This window comes from Scophthalmus maximus, chromosome 11 (genome assembly GCF_022379125.1).
Source record: "Scophthalmus maximus strain ysfricsl-2021 chromosome 11, ASM2237912v1, whole genome shotgun sequence".
NCBI classification, from domain to species: Eukaryota; Metazoa; Chordata; class Actinopteri; order Pleuronectiformes; family Scophthalmidae; genus Scophthalmus; species Scophthalmus maximus.
The window spans coordinates 10,003,446-10,026,629 of NC_061525.1; the positions used below are offsets into that span (position 1 = coordinate 10,003,446).

General features: G+C 41.8%; 1 protein-coding gene across 3 annotated transcripts in view; it reads left to right on the plus strand.

The window, feature by feature from the left end:
• nbeab (neurobeachin b) overlaps window positions 1-23,184 on the plus strand; it is a 167,459-nt gene that overhangs the window by 74,379 nt on the left and 69,896 nt on the right. For 2 of the 3 annotated variants that reach the window (XM_035622278.2, XM_035622280.2), the window contains exons 30-36: window positions 2,115-2,272; window positions 3,738-3,861; window positions 5,489-5,616; window positions 9,148-9,209; window positions 13,326-13,390; window positions 15,411-15,519; window positions 17,467-17,633. In XM_035622278.2, coding sequence (XP_035478171.2) covers window positions 2,115-2,272; window positions 3,738-3,861; window positions 5,489-5,616; window positions 9,148-9,209; window positions 13,326-13,390; window positions 15,411-15,519; window positions 17,467-17,633 — 813 coding nt within the window. Of the gene's footprint in view, window positions 1-2,114; window positions 2,273-3,737; window positions 3,862-4,840; window positions 4,844-5,488; window positions 5,617-9,147; window positions 9,210-13,325; window positions 13,391-15,410; window positions 15,520-17,466; window positions 17,634-23,184 lie in introns of all 3 variants that reach the window. The other variant, XM_035622279.2, reaches the window with a different exon arrangement.

Genomic DNA, 23,184 nt, shown 5'->3' on the forward strand with positions numbered 1-23,184 from the left:
CTTATGCTCCCTTGGTTGAGCTGATTGTGATATGCTAAATTAAAATATATATATATATATATATACTTTACTCAATATGCCTGTGCAGTGGTTGTTACAAGGGAGCAGTGTGACTCTAAATGTGTAATATAATCTACTTGTTGTGTATTTCATCTGTTACATGAGATATAGTGTTGATAATTTTTGAGAGAAATCTGTTGCACCGTAGAAAGGATGTAAGTTAATTCACCCGGGAGCCTGAAATATATCTAGGTTAGGTTTGTTTCCCACGGTATGCAGCATGTTTTACATCCTCTATGAACTGGACTGTGTATATGTAATAGCACCATAAAACAGTAAAAGTCTGTGTTGTTTTGTTGAGGAAGGATTTCTGGGAATTTGCTTCAGATGACAGCAGGCTTAGCTTGTGACGGAGCAAAGGCCTCGTCTGTGTCACCCAGAGTAACTGCAGGGGATTGGAGGAGACATTATCTGGCACCCTCACAAACCCAAAGGCCAACTGCAGACCTGATAAGGACAAGCTGGCCTTCTATTCCCTGTCAGGGAGCTCTTGCAGGGTCAAGTTCACTGCATCATCTTTAACCCCTCAGTCAATCAGATTGCATGTGAACGGAGGTCTGGTGGGTTAGTCGCGTGTTTGTGCTTCCCTGTGCTGTTACATGGGGTCACAAGTGTAACGTTCATCTCAAGCTTCCGCAATACTTTTTCTTTTTTACATGTTTCTTTCATGGGATTTGCCCCTTTCTCCTTTAGCCTCATGTGATGTTGTACAGTGGCCTCTATAAATAAAAAGGAGCCACTGATGTTTTATGTTCCATCTCGACTAAATGTTAGTATTGATGCGATAGTCTGACCTTTCAGCTGTCTGTAGCTCTTTTTTCTCTTTTAAAAAAAGCGATCCATCTAGGAACCTAAGATAAAAAACATTGCAGCATATAGGCTACAGTCTGCCGATATGCCTACATGCATGCATGTACTGTGTGTCTCGCAGGCAATGGGCTGTAGTTATGTTAGTTCAAACACAAACTGTAGTTATGCAAATATGTGTCAGTAACAACTGCCAAGTTCCTCCGGGAGAGCCTGTCATTTGGTTAGAGGATGTTTTCAGCTTTTCGGTGCAGAGCAGAGGGCAGCAGCGAGCCCCTGGTGACAAGAGCAGATTTAAGGGAAAGTGTAGTAGCAGGCTGGCTGCCCTCTTGCCCTCAGGTTTATTTACTTTAGCCTCTGGTCTGCATGTGCTTGCATTGCACGTGCTACGCTGAATGATGGAGTTACAGGTCAGGATGTTTTCTTTTCCCAATCTCCTGACTAACGTCTTGGCATGCTCAGGCTAGCAGGGTCTTAAGAGCAGTAAGAGACGATCAAGATCAGTACTAGTCAAATTTTTTTCTCCCTGTTAAAAAAACATGTGAATAAATGTAATTTCACCCACTATGGCCTGGGGGTACTTCAGATAAGAAGATTGGGTTACCGGTTGAAATCGAAAGTTGAGGAAATCTCTGAAAGTCTGGTTTTTATTTTGACAACTTTTGTCCTAAAGCTAATCTTCTGTATGGCTGGCTAATGTGATCAAACCCCCGGCTCAAATATAACCTGCTGACACAAACTGCACAAGTGCATTCCACCCACAAGCCCAGCCAGTCTTTTTTATAATTCTACATCAAGGCCATAAGTTAGAGTAAATGAATAATTCTATGACAGTGTCACTAGTGTACAGTTACCATCTGTAGTTGCTATAGCCGAAGCTGTTAGGGATTCAGTGTGGTGCTCAAGGGGACTGTGGCAGGGAAGACATTTGCTAAACAGAGAGTGTAAACCCACCACCTGCAGCCTCCAGCTCTTCCCTCTTTGTTTTTGCATTCATGCATTCATTTAGAATATTATTTTCTAAAGCATTATAGCCTAACAATGTAATCTCTATTGAATTTCTGATATCTAAACTGTTAATAATTGTGCGGTGTGTGTGTGTGTGTGTGTGTGTGTGTGTGTGTGTGTGTGTGTGTGTGTGTGTGTGTGTGTGTGTGTGTGTGTGTGTGTGTGTGTGTGTGTGTGTGTGTGTGTGTGTGTGTGTGTGTGTGTGTGTGTGTGTGTGTGTGTGTGTGTGTCTCCTGTAGGAGTGTGGTGGTGCCTGTGAAGAAAACATCCCCTGGCAGCCTCGCAGTTAACACGGTGGGGAGCAGCAGCAGCACCTTTGCTGGACTGACAGCTGGCAGCACTCCCAACAGCTTTGCCTCTGCCACTGTGACCCCCAAAAGCATGATCAATACCACCGGTAGGTCATGTGCATGTTTGCTGGAATGTACTTACTCAGTTAAAACTTTATATTCAGCCCTGGTAATATGGTTGATTTCTAAATAACAATACAATTTGGGATAGCTTAATTGGTGTAATTGCTCTTCATTTTCATGATACAATTGTGTTTTTTCTTTCTTTCATTACTGCCATTCCAAGAACAGAAATTCTGTTTTTTTCTGGATCATGTGATCCTGCCTGCCTGCCTGCGCAGTGGCTTGTTGTCACCACTAGATGGCCCTCTTTACCTGTCTGCAGCAGCTCAGTGCACAAGCAAATACAACCTCTGATCTTCAACCACTAAGATTTCTCCTGATTCAACCAAATGAAAAGTTCAATTTCCTCTCTGAGTTATACAATTAAGAGTGACAATGAATTTGTACACACGACTTTCACAAGTATTTATTGTTCCTTATTGATTCATTGTGCACTGCTGCACCTTCCCCCTGCCGTCACTTTGCGTCTCTTGGGGCTCTGCTGCATATTGTTCCACCTCAGGACTCCTGGTCAGGGCCTCTGAAGGGACCCACTTAGCACCAACAACCGTCAGGGACTCCAACACCTTTTTAAATGTGCCTTATTTAAAACAAAAAACTAAAAAAACACCTCTACTTTCCAAGCCTTTTCTATAGGAATGGGAGAAATGTATCCAAGTAAAATGTGTGGTTTCAGCTGAGGCCACAGACTCTCACCCAGAGCCCACAATCTCACTCATTGTCTTTTTAACCGCTCACAAGGATAATGATTTTATACTTAGACGATACTTAAGTTTTAGCTTTGATCACAAAAAATATATGTGGATGTTGTTTTGAAATGTCGGTTGATTCTTCATATTTGTCGTCTTGGTAAGAAAAATTATACCATACGCTGTATCTGGCTCCAGTTCGAACACCCAGCTTGGTGCACTTGGATATGGTCAAAGATTTGGTGCCTGATTTGACAACGGTTACCATGTTTCCATTTGTTGACTTATTTTTTGAAATATGCACTGACTGCTGAAGACTGTCTGGAGCCAGATTGTAGCTGGTTTTAAATTCTGCTTCTTGAATTGAATTAAATTAAATTAAATTAAATTTAATATTGGTCATAATATTTAATGTTTTTTTCTTTAGGATTCAGTGTTGAACTTTGACAATGTAAATGTCCAAGTATTATAACATATATTAGATTTTAACTATTGTTTTTGTTACCTTAAAGTCAACCTCACAGATTCTGGAAAATTATTGAAGATTATTAAAAACCTTCATTATTACTTCTGTCAAGGAGGTTATGTTATCACATATGTATGTAAGTTGGTTTATTTGGTAACAGGATTACCCAGCTAAACCAATTCCCATCAAACTTGGGTCCTGAGAAGAAACCATTGAATTTTGTTGCAGTTTTAGGATTTTTTAAAATTATTTTGCTGCACTAATGTTGCATTCCTCTGCTGGTCTTCCATGCAGGAGCCACTGAAGAAGCCCCTTCTACCTCCACATCATCCAGTTTTGTAAATGGAGCCACCAGTAAAAGTCTGCCTGCCGTGCAGTCGGTTGCCCCCATGCCTGAAGACACAGTAGAAAACACGAGGTAGAACAGAGCCCTCTCTATTCTCCCATAGTCATGTATTTCCTTTGTTGCTAATCATCTTAGTAAGTACCTTGAGATAATGAATGTTGTGGTTTGGCCCTATACAAATAAATCAAATTTTCAGCAACATTTTGGTAGATTTATATTTATTTCAGAACCCACCATAAGGGAGTTCATTTGATTTGATAAATTTTGACCTTTTCTTTTTCCATGCAAAGTCAAATTTTTGGACTAACTCTTTATGTACAGTTCTGTATTCCTTTGTGTACATCTACAGTATTTGTGACCTTCCTCACTCGCACTAACAGTTTGTGACAGATGTCCTTAGTCCTGCTCTTCCACAGACTGCAGAAAGCCCAGGTCTCTCTTGCTTCCTCTCTTTCCCTTCGCCTCAGCATGTTCTGCTACAGGAACAGGGATTCAGTTGCCATGGCAGCAGTTACTGACATCACTTAGCGTAACTGTGCAGTCAATGATAGTACTATCTCGCTGGAGACCCTGCGAATGCCCAACTTACATTTTAGAAAGAAAAAACCCACCATCCAAGCTGAAATGCCAGTCGGCTGAACAAATAAATTAGTTTGATCATTAAAATTTAATAATTAGTTCATTAGCCGAATCCTTAGGTGACAAATCAACATAAAGCAAGTACAGCCTGTGGTTTCCCTTTTCTCTCCATTTCAGTGCCTTTTGTGAAATGGACTATTGAGTCTTCACTATGCCAGGGACTTACACCACCTGAGCTCAAACCCTTTACCTCCCAGACAGGATTACAGGCAGCATCCAGAGGGGCAGGCTTTCTGCAGGGACATTAGTGTTAGCCACATAGAGTAGATCCCATCAGCTGTGTTCTTAAAAAGTCTGTCATCCCTCTGCTGTTTTTTTTCCCTGGATGCGAGAAGACAAGTTACACCAAAATCCAAACCTTTCCTCTGCTTGCTCTGTTTTTCTCTGTCCTGCTGCTTTCTGCCCATCTTAGCTGGTAACACACACACACACACACACACACACACACACACACACACACACACACACACACACTCCCCGCCCCTCATGTTGTCTTGTATCTGTGTGTGTACACTCAGGCGCACAGTGGAGAAGCTGTATGTTGAATCTCTAGTCATATCTCTGCCTGTATACAGTCTTGAGTTGTGTGGCGTGTGGCTGCATGACTCCAGCTCACAGATTCTCCGAGGCGCTTAGATAATGTCAGACAACAGCATGTAGTGAGTGTGTCGGAGATAAGGAACTCCCCTCTGCAAGAGCTGAACAACTGAACCCATGTGTAAATCTGGTCGCATGTCACAACGAAGAATGCAAACAACTGCTTAGAAATTCTCTTTGAAATAAAAACAAGAATGGGTTCACATTGCTTTTGACAACACAAAATCTCCTCTTATTGACGTCTCCAGTGATGGCAACCATACTGTCACGGATATCTGGTATCTGATATCTAGTTTGCATCCACTCACATGTGGTGGGACTCTGACCGCCTGGCTACACACTAACTGCTAACTGCAGAGTGCACTGGGGTTAACTGTGAGAGTCTCACTGCTCTTTTCATGCCTTACCCTTGGAGGAAGAGCGGATTACCTACACCCTATATTTTAATGTGTTCTTTTGACAGCATTACTACAAAACTGGAGAGGGCCTTGGAGAAGGTGGCGCCCCTGCTGAGAGAGATCTTTGTCGACTTTGCACCTTTTCTATCGCGCACCCTGCTGGGCAGCCATGGCCAAGAGTTGCTCATAGAAGGTATAGATGTTGTATAATTTTTGTATTTGATGTCAGACCTCTGTGTGGTGTCCTGTCCCTTCACCCAATTTTGTATGTACACTACTGGCTGCTTCATTGATGTATGCATACACAGTAGTCTTTGCTGACAGGAGAGTCACTATTTTGCACACAAGCTGGGGGTCTGTCATAGTGTGTGTGTGTGTGTGTGTGTGTGTGTGTGTGTGTGTGTGTGTGTGTGTGTGTGTGTGTGTGTGTGTGTGTGTGTGTGTGTGTGTGTGTGTGTGTGTGTGTGTGTGTGTGTGTGTGTGTGTGTGTGTGTGTGTGTGTGTGTGTGTGTGCGTGCGTGCGTGCGTGCGCGCGCGCGCGTGTGCGTGCGTGCATGTGTTGCCTTCATGAAATATTCCATATATTGAAAATTATATCTAGAAGTAGTATTTTTAAACATCAACGTTTCACAATTTGAGGCTTTTGCTGCTGATATTTTTGTGCTAATATTTCTCAAATCTAAGATCGTTTTGTTAAACTTGTCATCTTTGTCATAATTTATATCTATTTATATTGGAAGAACAATGAACCTTTATTTTTAATGCGGTAAAGAATCCAGCAACTTTACTGCACCGTCAGATCCAAATCCACTCACATTAAAAGTAAAGTGAATTATAGAAGTTTATAGAAACTTTGTGGAAAAAAAACTGGAATCATGAATGTTTTAAGCACTGACTTGATACGCTGTGTCACAATCACACAGCCTTCAGGATTAATGTCTTCACTATAATAGCCTCAGCATTTTATTTAAAAATTGAATTACATCAGTCACATTGTATATATTTAAGTTCTGGTCTGACGGGCTCGGTTGTGCTCGGTGTTTGCAGGAGTGTGTGTTCCCTCTGTTTCCCTCCCCTCCCCTCCCCTCCGGGCTCCAGCCTTATTTCCCGGTGGCTGTGTGAAGGCTGGGAGTCTTCCTCAGGCCTCAGGCCTCAGGTTGGCAGCCTCTTACAGGTCTACTTGTGCTTAACCTCAGGGACTCTGCCTGCATGTCTGGGCACTGCCACTAAGCACAAAAACACACTGCCACCACAGCCGCATTTGACCCACACCACATTTTTGATATAAACCCATCCTGTCACAATGATTGGCCAGATTATACATTTAATTTTCTACAGTTATTTATAGGCCAATTTTAAAAATATGTCCATCCCATTTCCCCCCCACATATCATGCATAGCCGTGTGTGTATACATATGTAAATAGACGAGGGTATGCCATGCACATGTGGCTGATGCTACTTGCACGAGCTCAGGGGGGAAAGGAATGAAAAATCACGAGCATAGCCTTGACAAGTGTGAATATGTCTGTTATCCATTCACTCAAAGTCTGTCAGCAGACTGGCCTAGCTGACAAACCAGAGCTGAGTTGAGAGTGTAACCCCACAAACAAGGTTGCAGATGGATGGCTTGGGCTTCAGCACTCTTCACCAGACATATTTAACCCTGTCTCGCTCTGTGAAAAGTGCATCCTGACATGGATCAAGAGCAGTTTTATCAAACAAAACAATTTCCCACATTTATCAAATGCTCTTTAAATCTTTAACTCTGTTGAGCCACTCCAATCTGTCTTTGTTGCAGTGTGTTTTTTCCAAATGCTTGAACTGATTTTGCCATTTCCTCCTCTCTTTTTCCTTTTTTTTCCCGGGGCCTCCCAGGCTCACAGTTGAAATACTGTGCTGTAGTGCAAAGGCACCCCATTTACGAGTAATTACCAGCCATCCATCACTCCTTAGATTGCCCGGGGTCGAGCCCTCTCATGCCCTGCATGCCCCTTTGCCTCACCATATTCCTTCACCCCCCCCCGCAGACATGTGGTCACTGCAGCAATTATGTTGAGTGCACCCTGAGCTTTACACTTGGAGTTGGTGGGTCAGGCTTGTGTGTGAACACTGCTGCTGTTGTGATGCCTGCCGCCTGCTTCTTGCTGTCCCCTGAGTGGCCCAGCCTGCCGACACATCGTCCCACAATGCCACATTCACCCGTGCCTTAACCCTGCCCTGTTTACAGGAAGGGACTGGCAGGCCATGTTTAAATAGAATGCATTTAGTTTGTCTACCAGCACAAGGCCAGGGTCAGTTGGCCACCTGACTCCTGTGTCACACTGGACTGACTTATGGCTGAGCATGTCACTGCTATAACAAGGGGTCAGCCCTGGCACTCTGTGTACAAGAGAAGGGCCACATCCTCTCCGAGTATTTACAATATGCTCCCTCGGACAGTCTCTGCTCATGAATAGAGTGAGATGGAGAAGTAGTGACCACAAGATCCACCCACCCAGCGCTCTGAATATTTTATGTTCTGTTTTGCAACATTCACACAAGCAGAACTATGACCACTGAATGTTGTCTGGTTGACCTATAAGACCCAATCCTTAGTAGTTTTGACAGTATAAATCTAAATTAAATGAACAACTTTACTAACAATTTAGATTTTTCAAAAATATTATTTCAAAAACACATCTATAAATGAATTATTTATAGATGTTAATTTCAAAATCTGTTGTTGTTTTCTTATCTTGGTCTGTGTATTAAAATATATTTGAACCAATTAAAAAGTCATTGCAAGTTTAATTGTAGTGTTTTTCAATTTAATAGTCGAGCTTTAATATCAATATGACACTTAGATGTAAATTAGAATTGAACTGAAAAGCCTTTAGCTTAGTTGACTGTTGTCAACAGGGTGGAGCGAGTCATTTATAACATTTCATAAATCTGTGAGTGATAACTGGAAATAATGTCTCCTATTATTTTATATTGTAGATGCTGTTTATATAGTGCATATTTCACATGCATATAGTATAATATATATTTTATTGAAATCCTTGTTCTTTCCTTTGATTGACACTGTCACACATGAGAGAATGGCAGACTTCTACTGCCGGGCGCCTTTCCTTTACTAATGAGTGCACCCGAACTGTTCTCACCGAGTGCAACAGAAGGAGCGGGAGGTGCAGAATGCGAGAGCAGTTGGAGCCATTGTTTCCGCAAATGAACTTTTCACACCTGCCCTCGTTTCATTAGAGCACTATCTGTTTCTACAGCTCAGCATCTACAGAACAGAGATGAGGGAAGAAGCTGTGAATGTCTGTGTTCACTTTGTGTGTGTGTGTGTGTGTGTGTGTGTGTGTGTGTGTGTGTGTGTGTGTGTGTGTGTGTGTGTGTGTGTGTGTGTGTGTGTGTGTGTGTGTGTGTGTGTGTGTGTGTGTGTGTGTGTGTGTGTGTGTGTGTGTGCCACATGTGCATCTGTTGTGCTCACAATTTTTCTGTGCAGATGCAAATTCCTTTTTTTGCAGTTCAACGACAGGCAAATTGGAAGCACAATTTAGGGGCCTTTTCCTCAAATATATTTAATGCCAAATACAATATACAGTAATCTTGTCCAGGTGTTATACTATATGTCTGTGCTGTAGTGCACACCATACTTATTATACTCCTACGTACGTGTCGTAATATAGATACTCAGATACTTTACTTGATGCTCATCATCCGCTCTTTCGCCGCAGGTCTAGTATGTATGAAGTCGAGCACCTCGGTGGTGGAACTTGTCATGCTGCTTTGTTCTCAGGTGAGCCTTTTTTCTTTCTCCTCTTCACAATCCTCTTTCTCAGATTATCTTTGTCTTCTTTCTCTGGGTCCCACCCTCTCTTCTCTTCTCTTTGTGGCACGTCTTTCTCCACTCTGCCTCTCTTAACAACATCTGTCCTTATATGCGGTGATTTGTTCAGAGATGCTTTCATCTTCTTTTTTCTATAAACTAACAAACTGCTCAGCCATAAATTGGAAATGATCATTGCAATAGTCCATTAAATGCAGCTATATAACTCTTTGCAATATTTTTTAGAGACACAAATGGATTCAGATTTAATCTTTAGGGTAAATCCTTGGTTGACTTCTAAAGTATTGTCTTATGACATAAAGTGAATTGCTTAAACTCTACTGGAGCTTTGATTATCAGTGTATTTGTTTAGTAAAATGTTCCAGAAGCAAATTGTCCAAACCAATGACGACATGCAGCCTCACACAGCTCTCTGAGAATCCAGTGACTGCGCCCCAGAGCTTTAATTCCCAGCCCTCCTCTGGAGAGTGAGCCCCACCTCATGCAACGCTGCTAGTGACTGATCACCTCTGAGCTGACCCTCTGAATCTCTTGTTAAGCCCTTGTTTTAGGGAAGGTCAAAGCCCCAATGTAGCAGTTAGAAGAGAAGATATTTAACATACCTTCTGTCAGCCCATCAGTCTTGCATTGGGAGCCCATAAGGAAGCCATTACTTGGTGCCTCTCTGTGGATCCAGACTGCAGTGCCAGAGCCTTGAGGAGGTAGATTGCCTCTATGTGCGCTCCGTGGTATCCGCAATCCAAAGCCCACTTCAGCAGGGAGCTCAGCCTCTGCTATATGGAGGCCATTATTTAGGGACTTTTCTCCAAAAAATGTACATAAATGCAGCAGCCAGCGCTGAGTTATTGTTGAGCTTTTGAAGGTTTTTTGACGGAGCGGCTTTTCTGTCTGTGGAGTATCTGTGGGAAGTTGCTTTTTGCAGGTCCAGGATTTATTGCAGATGAGAGCGTCAGCATGCTGTTAAGGTTCTGAGTCCACCCCCCCTTTTCACAGATAGCATTACTGCGGCTCCAGAGGTTCCTGCCATTAGGGGCTCTGGGGATGAAACCCAGGCTGAGATATCGATCAGTCAGTGAGGAGCTGAAACTGGACCATATAGCTTGGTGTCCTTCTACAACCTTTCACAAAGAGATGAGCCATTGCGTTGCATCCTAACAATGCACCATCAGTAATGACTCTAGTGATGATTTTAAAAACCACACCTTAATGATGGATAATGGATAATCAGTGTCTTCCAGATGATTTATTTTATGTGCCAAAGGTGATATATGTAGATTTGCATTATTATGAGCAAATATAAATTAAACTATACATTTATTCTGACTGATAATAACACTGCACAACACTAGTAATTCATATTTTTGGTATCACATATAGTGTCTCGTGTGCGTTCAAAAAGCGCAGCAAGTCTTCTCAGATGCAGTGTGTTCTTTGGCTGACATCACTATAAAATGCCAACTTCAACACATCCCTCACATATTTCAACTCTAATGTTTCAAGACAGCAAGGAGGGCATGCCGCTGACCTTTAGTCCCTCTCTGTTTTGTGACCTGTCACTTTTATGAATAAATTAGTGCTAATGATCTGCCTTTTCTTATTTATGCATACTAATCATAGCAATCATTGTGTGGCTGGCCTCGGCTGCATACACGGTGTGTCTCTCCTCATCTTTGGCAGCTGAATGAAAAGGTCAAGCAGCTCTGTTTCTTGTAACAGCTTAAACATACAGGGTGGGGGTCTAGAGTGGAGCCACAGAGATTTAGAGAAGTAAGGTCTCCAGATGTGGTGAGTACAACGGAGAAAAGCATAGCAGATAAAAGCAAAGGCTCCCGCGTAGTGACAGGTTGGATTGAAACACCATAAATACTTATTGCCCTGCTGAATTTCAGGAAGATGAAAGTGGGAGGAGGCAACAGTCTCCTCAAGGCCAGCAGGCCGTTCACTGGGATACGACTTAAGGGATATGAGGTCCACAAAAAGGTGGTGGGTTTTTCAGAGATAGATGGACAACCAGTACCATTTTTGCCCCAAGTGAAACTACAGCGTCATCAATCACTGTCCAACATTTCCTTGTGTTACATTTTATGTCAAATAATTCACAGCACAAATTTACCATGTTCCTCACATTGCGTTGCTCTGATTAACATGGTTTCCAGCAGCAAGCAGCTGCTAAAATAAACAACGTGTATACAAATGGTTTAGCAGGTAACGCGTTGTTAGAAAGCAGTTTGGGAAGTCATTTTTCACATGCTTTTGTGGAAACGAAGCCCAAGTTAAAAAGTGAATGACCTACATTTGCCAGGTCACCTGAAAACTTGATAAGAGAATGCTACTGGATTTTTAAGAAGACAACTGTCTGCTTACAAGTTAGTCATAACAATGACACAGTTTGTTGTGTCTGCTGCAAAACAACAAAAGCTCAAATAATGAGGCTTTAAATCCCAGCTCAACATATACAAGCTACTACACAAACTCCCAAAGGCCAGAAGTGCTTCACTTTGGTCATGGTCTGGATTTACATCAAGGATCACATCTCTTTAAGGTGGTGCATGTCAGGCATAATTCCCTTCAAATGGGCAGCAGAGGACTTTTTTTTCTCTAAATCTCTGCAATCAAAGGCAGCCTCCTCTGGGAGCTCTGTTCTCCAGTAAAAAAAAGAAAAAGAAAAAAGGAAAAAAATAGCCTCTGAAGTGCTATCTCAGCTGTCAACAAGCATACCTCAGACAAGATAGCAAATTTGACTAGTTCATGCTGTAGCTCCGCCGACCTGCTGCCATTTTCCTGGCATTGCCCGAGTGTCACATCTGCCGTAATTTCCGTATTTATATTTGTCACGTGTGCACAGTGCACGCTGAGGCTCAGAAGACTGGCTGTACATGATCCCTGTCCAAATCAAGAACAGCTTATTCCAGGCAGATACTGTAGCAGTGGGAAGGGGGTCAAGGGGAACATTTGGAGACCAGATGCTCAGCAGTTTGTCAGCACCATCTCCCTGACTTAACGCACCGTAGGGTCAGACTGTGTACTCTTGCATGAACCGGTATGTGTCAGGCAAGACAACTATGTACAAAAAACACATGCCCATACATGATAATGTCAATGTCAGTTATTCAGGTGCTATACATAAGAAAAGCTGCTCATCTTGCCCTGATGATGACAAAGAACAGACAGCGTATATCACTGTTTTGCATGTGAGACTAGAGATTATACAGTATATCCACATATATTCCTTCTGTTGGTAATAACGATGATGTTAATGAACTGCTAATCTCACATTCAAAGGTTACTTTTACACGTGGATAGCCTTGAGTTGCATATATACGTAAGCAGACCTAGGTCTGGAAATCTTTTCCTTTCATTCTCCTCTGTTTTTCCCCTCCTCTTTTGAACTGTGGCCTTCTATGTTTTGTCTTCCATTTGCACCTCGGTGAGGGTACAGGAGAGCTGGATTTCCCACAGTGAAAGGCGCGCTCTCAAACTGCTTTTTAATCATTTCCAGAGCATGTTGTGAGACAGCAAGTGCTGGCACTCTGGCCCACGGCTCGGATCCCTTCCAGGCACATACTGCAGGGCTCGGCGAGCCCGCTCAGTAATCTGTCACTGTAAGGGACAGAGGAAATGGCTGTATTTAAGTGTGAGGATATAGTTTCATCCCACAATTACGTCTCTCCTGTGTTTACAGATCTTTTCACAGAGGAAGAAAGGATGGTCACACATGCGGTGCAGGATTTCAACATTTTATAGCCATTGCTTTTTTTTCCATAAAGGATATGTGAACTAAATGCTTTCTTTTCCTACTTGGATTACACATCGTGAAATGTAATCTAAATTACAGTTGAAATATGCATTTTGGTTGGTGAAATATGATAGATCTTAAAGATCTTGTGGTGAGCTCTGCAATGCTGTCTGGGAAAAGGCTTTTTTTCACTAGTGCTATCCTTATCAGTTATAAGCATGTAATTATATTGTGTTTTCTTCAGAACTTCAGAACAAACCGTTAACAGCTCAAAATGTAATAACATGCAGAGCCTCTGAAGTAACAGATTACAAATGTCTTTATTTCAGGAGTGGCAGAACTCGATTCAGAAGAATGCTGGTCTGGCCTTCATTGAGCTAATCAACGAAGGAAGGTAATGTAACAATTCTCTGTAATGCAAGTTGTTGAATCACATAGCCAAGTAGTAGTTTATTCATCCCCTCTGTTATTTTTGTTTTCTGCCCGGCAACAATAAAAAGGTTGTTGGATTAAGTAGCAGGCTGTAGATTAGCTCTAAACCTCTTCCCCCTGTTGACCGCTCTGTTGGGTGTAGAGGTTAATAACACTTTGGTGACTAGATAAAGTAAGAATATCAACAGTAGTTTGCAATCAACCTCTCTCGTTGTCTGCGTTATTATACCTCTGTCTGTTTCACTTTACATCCCAGCATCTGTGTTTCACTTTCCGTTTCCCTCCCTTCTCCTTTCGTCTCTGGGTGTGGCCAGTCTCAGGGATTTCCGTAGAGCAGATCAGGGGCGGCTCAACCTCCTTGCCCATCTGCTGACCCATCTGCCCGTGCCTTTTCTATGCCCAGGCTCTTGTCCCAGTCCAGTCAGGGCTTCTCTGAGTCCCACGCTGGCCCTAGAACAAAGAGATTCAGACAGTATGGCCACACGGCGCTGTCCAGGGTGCTGCTGACAGATACATCATTTCCCAGTCTTATCGAAGTCTCTGCACACCTGCTCTGCTTAACTAGACAGTCTAGAGGTAGCTAGAGTCTGGTAAATCTGTTTGCCTTACAAGGCGTGGCTGACACGGACATTGTGTCTGCTGCGTGTGCAACAACACCTACATCCGGTATTTGTATGCTCAATCCTGAAGATGCTTTCAAACACACTAATCATTTTTGGATAAAAAACCCTGCTATTACTAAAAGTAAACCAATCAATTGATTATTATTATTATATTTCCTCCTCTATAGCATGGCTGTTTGTAATCATCCATGTGAGAGGATTGTCTAAGATTTTCTTATTAATGCAGCATACTGTTGCAGAGATTTGTGCAGTGTTGACCCCTGACTAGTTGTAAGGTAAAGACCAGTGCACAGTACTTTGAGGAAACTTTTGAAACTCAATCTAATAATAGACAAAAGACCAGTTTCACGAATGTGTTTGATATTATTGGAGTAGCTCAGTCAACAAATTGTTTGAGTGTCATGGATTTTCATTTACTGCACATGTACCACCAGGCATTGGACTTTCACACCAGCACAACTGGGAATGGTCACTGATTTTACATGGCAACCTAAAAACAACACATTTATATCAGGCTAAGTGTGAATACTTTCATTGATTAGCGTTTCCTTTGAACGTAATACTTAATAGTAATTGTGGCCGAGAATGTGCATAGATTTGATTTCCATTTCCAGCTATCACGTGCCAACTTGCTTTCTCATCTGTTCTTGGTTTCAAAACAAAGGTTGTCGGCTGCGGCCTCTCTCTTTAAACAGTGTTCGTCCGTCTATTAATGAGTGCTTGTCAACTGTTAAATAGGCAATAGCAGCTGATGAATGCAGGCTTGGGATTACTGCCTCTCCCTGGGACAGGAGGGAAATTACACTCTGTATCAAGCACTGGAGAGGAACAGGGGCCACTTTAATTAAAACAAAGCCAGCTTAATGGTGTGTAAAATGGCATGTAATCTACACACAATAGCCAGGGTGTTTTCAATTATTAAAGATACTGGAATTTTAAATGTGAATATGGGTGGATAGCACGGAGCCTCCAGAATCAACCATGTGAGGAGTTATCCACAGGCTGACTTGTCAGCAACACAGGCACCGGGTTGATGTTCTGGTCAGTGGGAAAGAAGTGCTCAGTCAATCAGGAACGTGCCGGACAGGCTTCGATGCTCTAATGACACTCCATTCCCTCCTTAATGCTACACAGGGATCTGTCACTGACCCGCTGCCTCGCACCATAACACAGACAAATGATTCTGTTTACCAGTGTGCTCTTTCAATGAGCACAATGTTACACGACAAGCTATATCTGCCTCAACCCCTGCTCCTTCCAGGAGTGTCATCACTGCGGATTTTCGGCCAATGAGAATTATATATTTACAAATGAATGATTAATAGTCTGCTTCATTTAACTTTGTATGCATTGTGAAAGGTTGCTCTGCCATGCCATGAAGGACCACATCGTCCGGGTGGCCAACGAGGCTGAATTCATCCTGAACAGACAGCGAGCAGAGGACGTCCACAAACATGCAGAGTTTGAGGTATACATTTTGGCAACCTTTCTTGCTCCTGAAATGAAACATTAAAGTTGGGTGATGAGTGAAAATGTTTAACAAAGGAGAGTATAATCAGCAGTTCTATTTCTCATCGCTGCTTTTCTGAATTCAAATTTTACCCTTTGCTGCGAAGAAAGAATATTTTTTCAGTGTTTTGATTATCTCTAAACAAATCATGTGTGCATGAAACAGCCACTCATCTGTACATGTTCAGTAATCATGTCCCACTGTGTCCTCATGAGGACAAACTCCTCACCCGATTCTCATTAAGGAGTTTAATTACTGGTACCAAAGGGATATGCCAGCAATATTAATTTAGGATTTTGATATGAGCTTTTGCCAACCAAGTCAGGGGATAACCTCTTGATTCTGTATTGAGCCCACCCCCATCAAACCCCCTTTGTTTCAGACATGAAAAGCTATCAAGGTTGCAGCAAAATGTGCATGTAGGAAGTATTAAGCCTTAATTTTCTTCTAATTGTTGTCTGTATATAAAGTAAAAAAAATGTGGTCCTTGTGTTTTACTGTGTAATCTAGTCAGCAAAAAAGAAGATTATAAAGATGAATAAATCTAAAAATATATATTTTTTAATATGAAATCTTACTGTTAACATCTATGGTTTTGGTTTCAGTCGAACATCAGAGGACACACTTACACACATGTAATGTTATCACCCAAACCTTCACACACACTTCCGTTGCCTCTGTTAGCAGCTTGTACATCTGAGGAGTGATGAGTTTCTTATCTGAGAAAAGCAGCCATCCTCAAACAGCTGCTTGATATACAGTTCTTGTGGATCCTTGACCTGCGAGATAAACTGGAAGAGACGGCTAGATATGCAATGTCAGGAGAAGGGGGAAGTGTACCTGGCCCCATCCATTCTGTCTGTCAACTCCAGACAGTCTACACTTTTCATCGGGGCCTGACGTTACTTTATTACCCACTCTCCAAGATAGAAGATTCACGACGCATATAAGACATTTTTACAATTAAGTTGGTGTCAGGGCGAAGCATCATATCCTTTAAAGTGATAAATAACATTTGATATTTGTCACAGCATCATGTGGTAATATGAGGTGACACGCGGAGATTGAGTTATCCACCCTATGAAGAATATGTTGAAGTATAATATCTGACAGAATTCAAATTTGAAGCAGGAAATTCGATTAACTCCCAGCTTCTGTTGGCAAATTAGATTTTGAATATTAGCAAGTGTCCCCCTGGGTGGCACAGTTAGACAATCTATAGTAAGATCGGCCCTAGATTACTTTCATCCACCTGGAACACTTAGAGAGTTGGAAATGTTTTCCACATTTGATCATTTTAACACTCAAGTATTCCACAATTTTTAATTCAACATGATTTGAACTATTTATTAGTTGGGGAGGTTTTTTTTGCAAAATAGAGAAGACAGTGTGTTCTTATGGTACATTTTGTTAAAAACAAAAAAATGTTGCATATTTACAGTATACACCATTCCAATGACATATTCCTTGCTTTAATGGCAGTTGTGTAGCTTTCTAAACCTTGGCAGTCGATATTTTTTATAGATCTAATAGAGAATTTCCCCTTCGCCTCTAATAGCCCCATCCACGTATTCGTAGCAGGGAACCTCATCTGTCCGCAGGAAGGGAATGGGCTGCCTTCATGCGCTATAGCCATGATTTACTACGCTCCTCCAAGGGAGCAGAAATATATCTCTCAGCTGTCCACTAATATCTTTATGCACTCAAGTGTGTTGAATGAAGCAATAACATTTTCAGAGTGACAAATGCTCCATTAGAGGGTATATATTGTGTCTTTATTCAAGTAAAACATCCTCAAATGCTATTAGTACAATATGAGTTATCACTTTTGTCATTAGATACTGTACCTGCCATTAATATACAATGAAGCTCACACTATACTTTTTATTTTTCCTTTCAAATTAGTCCAACTGTGCTCAATATGCTGCCGATAGAAGAGAAGAGGAGAAGATGTGTGACCACCTGATCAGCGCTGCCAAACACAGAGACCATGTGACGGCCAACCAGTTAAAGCAGAAAATCGTCAACATCCTCACCAACAAGCACGGTGCCTGGGGGACACTGGCCCAGAGGTAAGTTCTTACACTTGGACATACGAAGAGCACATTCAGACCAACAGGGGCCAAGTTAAGCCTTTCATGGTGGACCAGTGCGGTTCTTTGTTATGTCCAACCTCGGGGACAAAGTTACCTGTTCACAAAACTCTGCAGAGATGGGATAGGACCACCAGTTAATGTCATTTTCCCAGGATCCGATAGGGTCAGTGATCGGGTCAGCAAACGCAATTACAGTGTGGAGTGGCTTAATCCCCTGGGGACAGCTGATTGGCCAGTCGTCCGACATACTGGGGTGGTGTATAGGAGGGGGTTGGGGTGTTTCTGCGGTGTTGTCCAGGCATTCATTGACCCGCTCAGTAACACAGCCCAGCACCTGGTGTTAGTTGCAGACTTCCCCACGGGGCCCTGTTAAAATAACTGCCGGCTCTCCTGCTCTGCCTCCCACCTCTCACCTCCATCCACATGGTCCAACAGATACCGAGTGGGGCTGAGCTGGTTGTATTAGACAAACAGAAGTGTTACAACATACTGTTTATATTTTGTTCCGAGTGGAAAATTTGACCATTTATATTTTGTCACAGATGTAAAGGCAAACATGCAACTGTTATAAAGACAGAACTGCAAAGCTTCAATTGCTGCTCGCAGGTGAAGATGTGGTCGGGTTTATTTTGAGACATATGAAGAAAAAAGTGGCCATCGCTGGCTGCAGGTGCAGAAATGTACAGTAAAATAAAAATGTAGAAAATAAGAAAATGTTCACACAAACGTTAATCTAGATATTTTTAGTTGTGCTGTGAGCTGTATTCTGCAAGAGACTTCAGAGAACCTCTGCCTCTGTCACATAAACCACCGATGCTCATTTGCCAAAACCTTTGCTGAAACAGTAGCTTTTGTTTTGTTATCAAATTTTGAAAATACAATGCAGATGTTCAAGTATGCTCACTGAATTTAGGTTTCTTTCATCTTTTCACCCTGTTTACGACTGTCACAAATATATTCTAGCCTGTGTAATTAATTTTCACAGCTTTATGATGTCTTTGACAGTAGCATTCAAAGAGTTTCCACCCAAACCGACAGACTTTGTGAGCAGCAACATTTGTTTTCCTTTTTTTCGTGGCTTCATGGGAGATTTATGCACATTCTGTTTACTGCATAACGATGTATACACATTGGCATTATTCACTGTCCTTTTCAATTTTTTAGAGGCCACTAATTTTGTGGTGATTAATTTCTGAACAAATACAGAAAAACAGAACAAGAACAGAAATTGTATTTGGGAATCATAGAAATGTCTTGTCTGTGACTGAGAGGTTTACAGTATTCAAGTGCAGATTTTCATACAACTGACTGAATTTTAGTAGCCCATGACCAAATCTGTTGGTTTGCAGTCTGGGCTCTTGTTCAAATATTTATGGAGCCCCTTGCATTGGCACAGCATTTGCATTGAAACAAAAGGTTATTGAGCGTGGGTGCGTTGTAAATGATACCGCAAAAACTTCCAACAAATTCAAATTTAATGGTAACCTGCTGGTGAAGAAAAATGATGCAATATGCTCACAAGCTCAAGGCAGTGTTGCAGTTCAACAGCTTAGTCTTATTCAATGCTACATTAACTTTTCCATTTATGCCGCTGTTGTAAAATATAAAGCCCTCAAGCATTTTGAGGTGGCTGTCTCTCTCTCCGTGTGTGTGTGTGTGTGTGTGTGTGTGTGTGTGTGTGTGTGTGTGTGTGTGTGTGTGTGTGTGTGTGTGTGTGTGTGTGTGTGTGTGTGTGTGTGTGTGTGTGTGTGTGTGTGTGTGTGTGTGAGAAAGAGAAAGAGGTAGGCGTGTTAATGTTTGTTTTTACCCCCTTGCACAGATATTGCTTTTTTTTACTCCTAAATTCTGCCTGGAGACACGCTAAAGGATATTTATCATTGTGTAGAATATATTACCAACACAATTATTTGTAGGAGACAGAAACTAGTATAACTCTTCGGTCTTCCATTGGATGCAACCACTTTTGTCTGAAATCCAGTCAACTGCAGGTTGAGAGAGGGCCACTTGGTTATGAGCTGCTGCTCTCTTTGTGGCAAACGTTTCGAGACATTTTGAGGCAGCGCACACAACAACGGCCCGACGACGAGGAAATGATCTGTGCAAGATTCGAAAACAGCTGCTCTGCAGTCACGTGATCTGAGTGAAGAATAAGCAGATCAGGCCCTATGGTGGCCTGCTAGATCATGCTATATGCTTGCTTGATGATGAATGTCCCCCTGTATAGAGTCAGCATTGGAAAATCAATACTCCTCAAATTGAAACAGTATAGGGTTGTATTGATCCGCTGTGCTAAATCAAAACGGGGAGGCTTTGATACTTCTCTCCAAGACAGCTCCCTGCCCAGTAATGACACACTATCAATTTTAGCTTTGCACTGATAAATCAAGTTGAAAATTGGATGTCAGACTTTTTTTTCAGGGAGAGAGTGATTTTCCCTGCCCTTTGGTCCCCTCTGCTGTTGACCTCTGAACTGTTCCAGTGGATTATAAAGTTCAGACTCATCTAAAGCGAAAGTAGATGTCAAGGCGAGGCTGATGAATTCATTGGAAGAATAATGTCCACCATTTATTTTTGCAGCAGCAGACCACACTGCCATCTCCATACTGTAAATTCTCTCTCATTGTGCAGCTCTCTTGCACAGTGGCGCTCTGCAAATGCTGGTTTCATACAACAATAATATGTAAATCTTCAGTTTAAAATAGAATTATACAGTGGTATACATGCCAACTTATTGTTTTACAGTTTTGTATTGTATTAGACAACAAAAATATGATACTGACTATTTATTTTTTATTGGAGTTTGCACTGATTCTATCTTGTGGAGATAACAAAGCAACACACAGAAACCCAGACACTCCTCCATGCTACGGTCATTTTGACGCAAGTATTCACAGTCTGAACTTCTGTGAATCTCTCTCAGCTCATTCTCTGCCATTGATTCGCCAGCTCTCCTCGGGTACTAATTGTTTCGACACCACCAACCTAACGAAAATGTAAAAGGAGCTGAAGGAGACAAACCTCCTTTTGTTCCCAGGCGGACGTCCATGTTCACATCAGCAGCAGCGGTGACAGCTGATGGAGGAGCCTCCTCTGGCCCCCAGAGCAGACCTTAACCTTACCTGACTGGTCTATTGATTGTCAACATTTCTTCTGTATAATTACTTTTTTGTAGCAGAGGAGAGAAAGGAAAATGGCGGCGTATATTGATCCGCGGCAGGGCAGTGAAACAGCCGTTTCCCTTGACTAACAGTGAATTTCACCTCTCGCACGTGATGAATGGTAACAATCTGGCGTGGATAATAACTTTGTGATGGAATGAACCTTTTTACTCACGATATGCCCGGAGTATTTGGTCTCGCCTGAAAGGGTGATCAATTCTAATAGAGCTCCACCCGCGAAAAGGGGGAGCACCTTTTAGACGGCCATAGTGCCTCAGAGGGTTCAAGGTCTGATGACCCCTCTGGGGCAGAACAGAAAGGCCAAGGTCTCTGGTTGAGCCCAACAGTATAAACAAAAATCAACCTGGTAGGATATCAGATATAATTCAAACATGTTATACTCTTTGACAACCAGAGTAATGCAATGTGTATCTTCTCAGCTTTCTGCGTAAAAGCTAACATCCTTGTAATCAGTGTATTCATGTGAATGCCTTACTTTTGTATGAAATTAGTAAGATTTTGGTAGAATTATGTAATCTTAGAAATCACCAAAAAAAAAGCTGTTGACCTCTATGTGTCTACTTGGTTTCTATTCTGCCCACTCCACCAAAGCTGAATCACCCTGAACGTGCAAACCCTCTTTCGTTATTGAGTGAACTATCTAGAGGCGTTTCAATAGCAGTCCAATCTACCTTTTTATATTCGTCACTTAGTTAGATCTTATTTAAAACATGATGTCGCTTTGTTCTTGCAAGCTGATATTCTCTGAACTGGCACTTGTTCTTGACCTACACCAAGCTCTATTCCCTTGGGGTACGCTTAACCTTGCACACTGCGCTAATTATCTCTGGAAAAAGGCCCATTCACACAATCATCAATTTCAGCGGGTGTTGAAATAGAGCTGGGCATCGCCTGACCGTGCCCCATTTTCCGATGAAAGATGGCGATCCACAAATATGGCCATCCGGGGGAGTTCACCTCCAGTACAGTGCAGCTCCTCGCCGCTCGTCCGATCGTGCATGTCTGTCTTCATTACACCAGATGACCTGGAGTTAATCTTGTTGCTGCGGTGCTACTTCCCTTTCGTCTTTGTCCAATAGCCATTCGTCAGTGTGTCTCCTCTCTGTAATTCCCAGTAACTAGAAGCATTCGGGTCTTAGCTTGCTATCCTCAAGTTTGCAACAGTGTTGAGTGCAGTGATGATAAGAAATGGTGAAATTAAAGAGATGAAAGTCTCTGGTACCGTTGGCAGCCCTCCGTGATAATCCGATCATGATGTTGGCCATACAGTCACTTAGCACTTGGCATCCGACAGATGCATGATCAAACTTGATGTATTTTTATAGGGGAAATTACTGTGTTTTAGTTTATAGGTTACTTTGACAGCAGTGGACTGATAAATACTGATCACCATATGGTTGCCAGTCACCGCTTTCTGATGCACAGTGTATTTTTGGTTGGTATTTTTTTCATCTCGCATGCAGGCTGGAGAAGAGTGTGGTGTAAAAATGTCGACCAAAAAGATTGCACTGGTTAACGGACAATGTTTTATTCTGTTTCTTCGCTTTGTATTTCAGTTTCTGTCTAATATTGCCTGATGGTTGATGTGTGTAATCAGATCCACATACCTGGTTGTCATTTTAATGATAATCACAGGACTGGTTCAATGTCGTTAACATTATTTGGTTAAATTAGAGGTTGTTTCTTGAATTTCTAGGCAGAACGTGGTGCCAGAACTAATTCAATATTTTTCTGCTTTGGCAGGTTTGTGTGTAGGTAGTTTACTAATTAACTATTTGTTAAAAAAAAAAATTTAAACTACTGTTTATTTTATTCTCTATTTATTATATTCTATTTTTTCTATTTTCTGTTTCAACTTATCTTTTATATTATATTATATATATATTTGATACTTTTAGGATGTAACAGCATTTGCATCTTAAACTAATTCCTCATGCTCTTTGTAGATCGTAGTCTGAGCCTGTAAGGAAAACTGAAATTGTAAGAAAAGACTGTTTGTCCTCAGAGTTACTCTAAACGTGACATGTGTTCAGTGTCCCACTGTGTGTGTGTGTGTGTGTGTGTGAGAGAGAGAGACAGAAACCAGTCACTATGCGTTTGAATAGAATTGTTACTGATTACTGGTATTTATTATAATTACCCCCTACTCATGTCACCAATGACAGCTTTTAAAAGGGGTATAATGGTGTTTTATTGAATCAGCATGTCCCTGTCCTTCCTCCCGACCGCCTCACAAAAATGCGCTGGGAACATAAATAGAATAAAAAGGAAATCTTTAGCCATGAGATCCTCATCTTCCTACAGTCCATCCCTGCTCATGTTGTTCTCTGTCCAGTGGCTTCAAAACA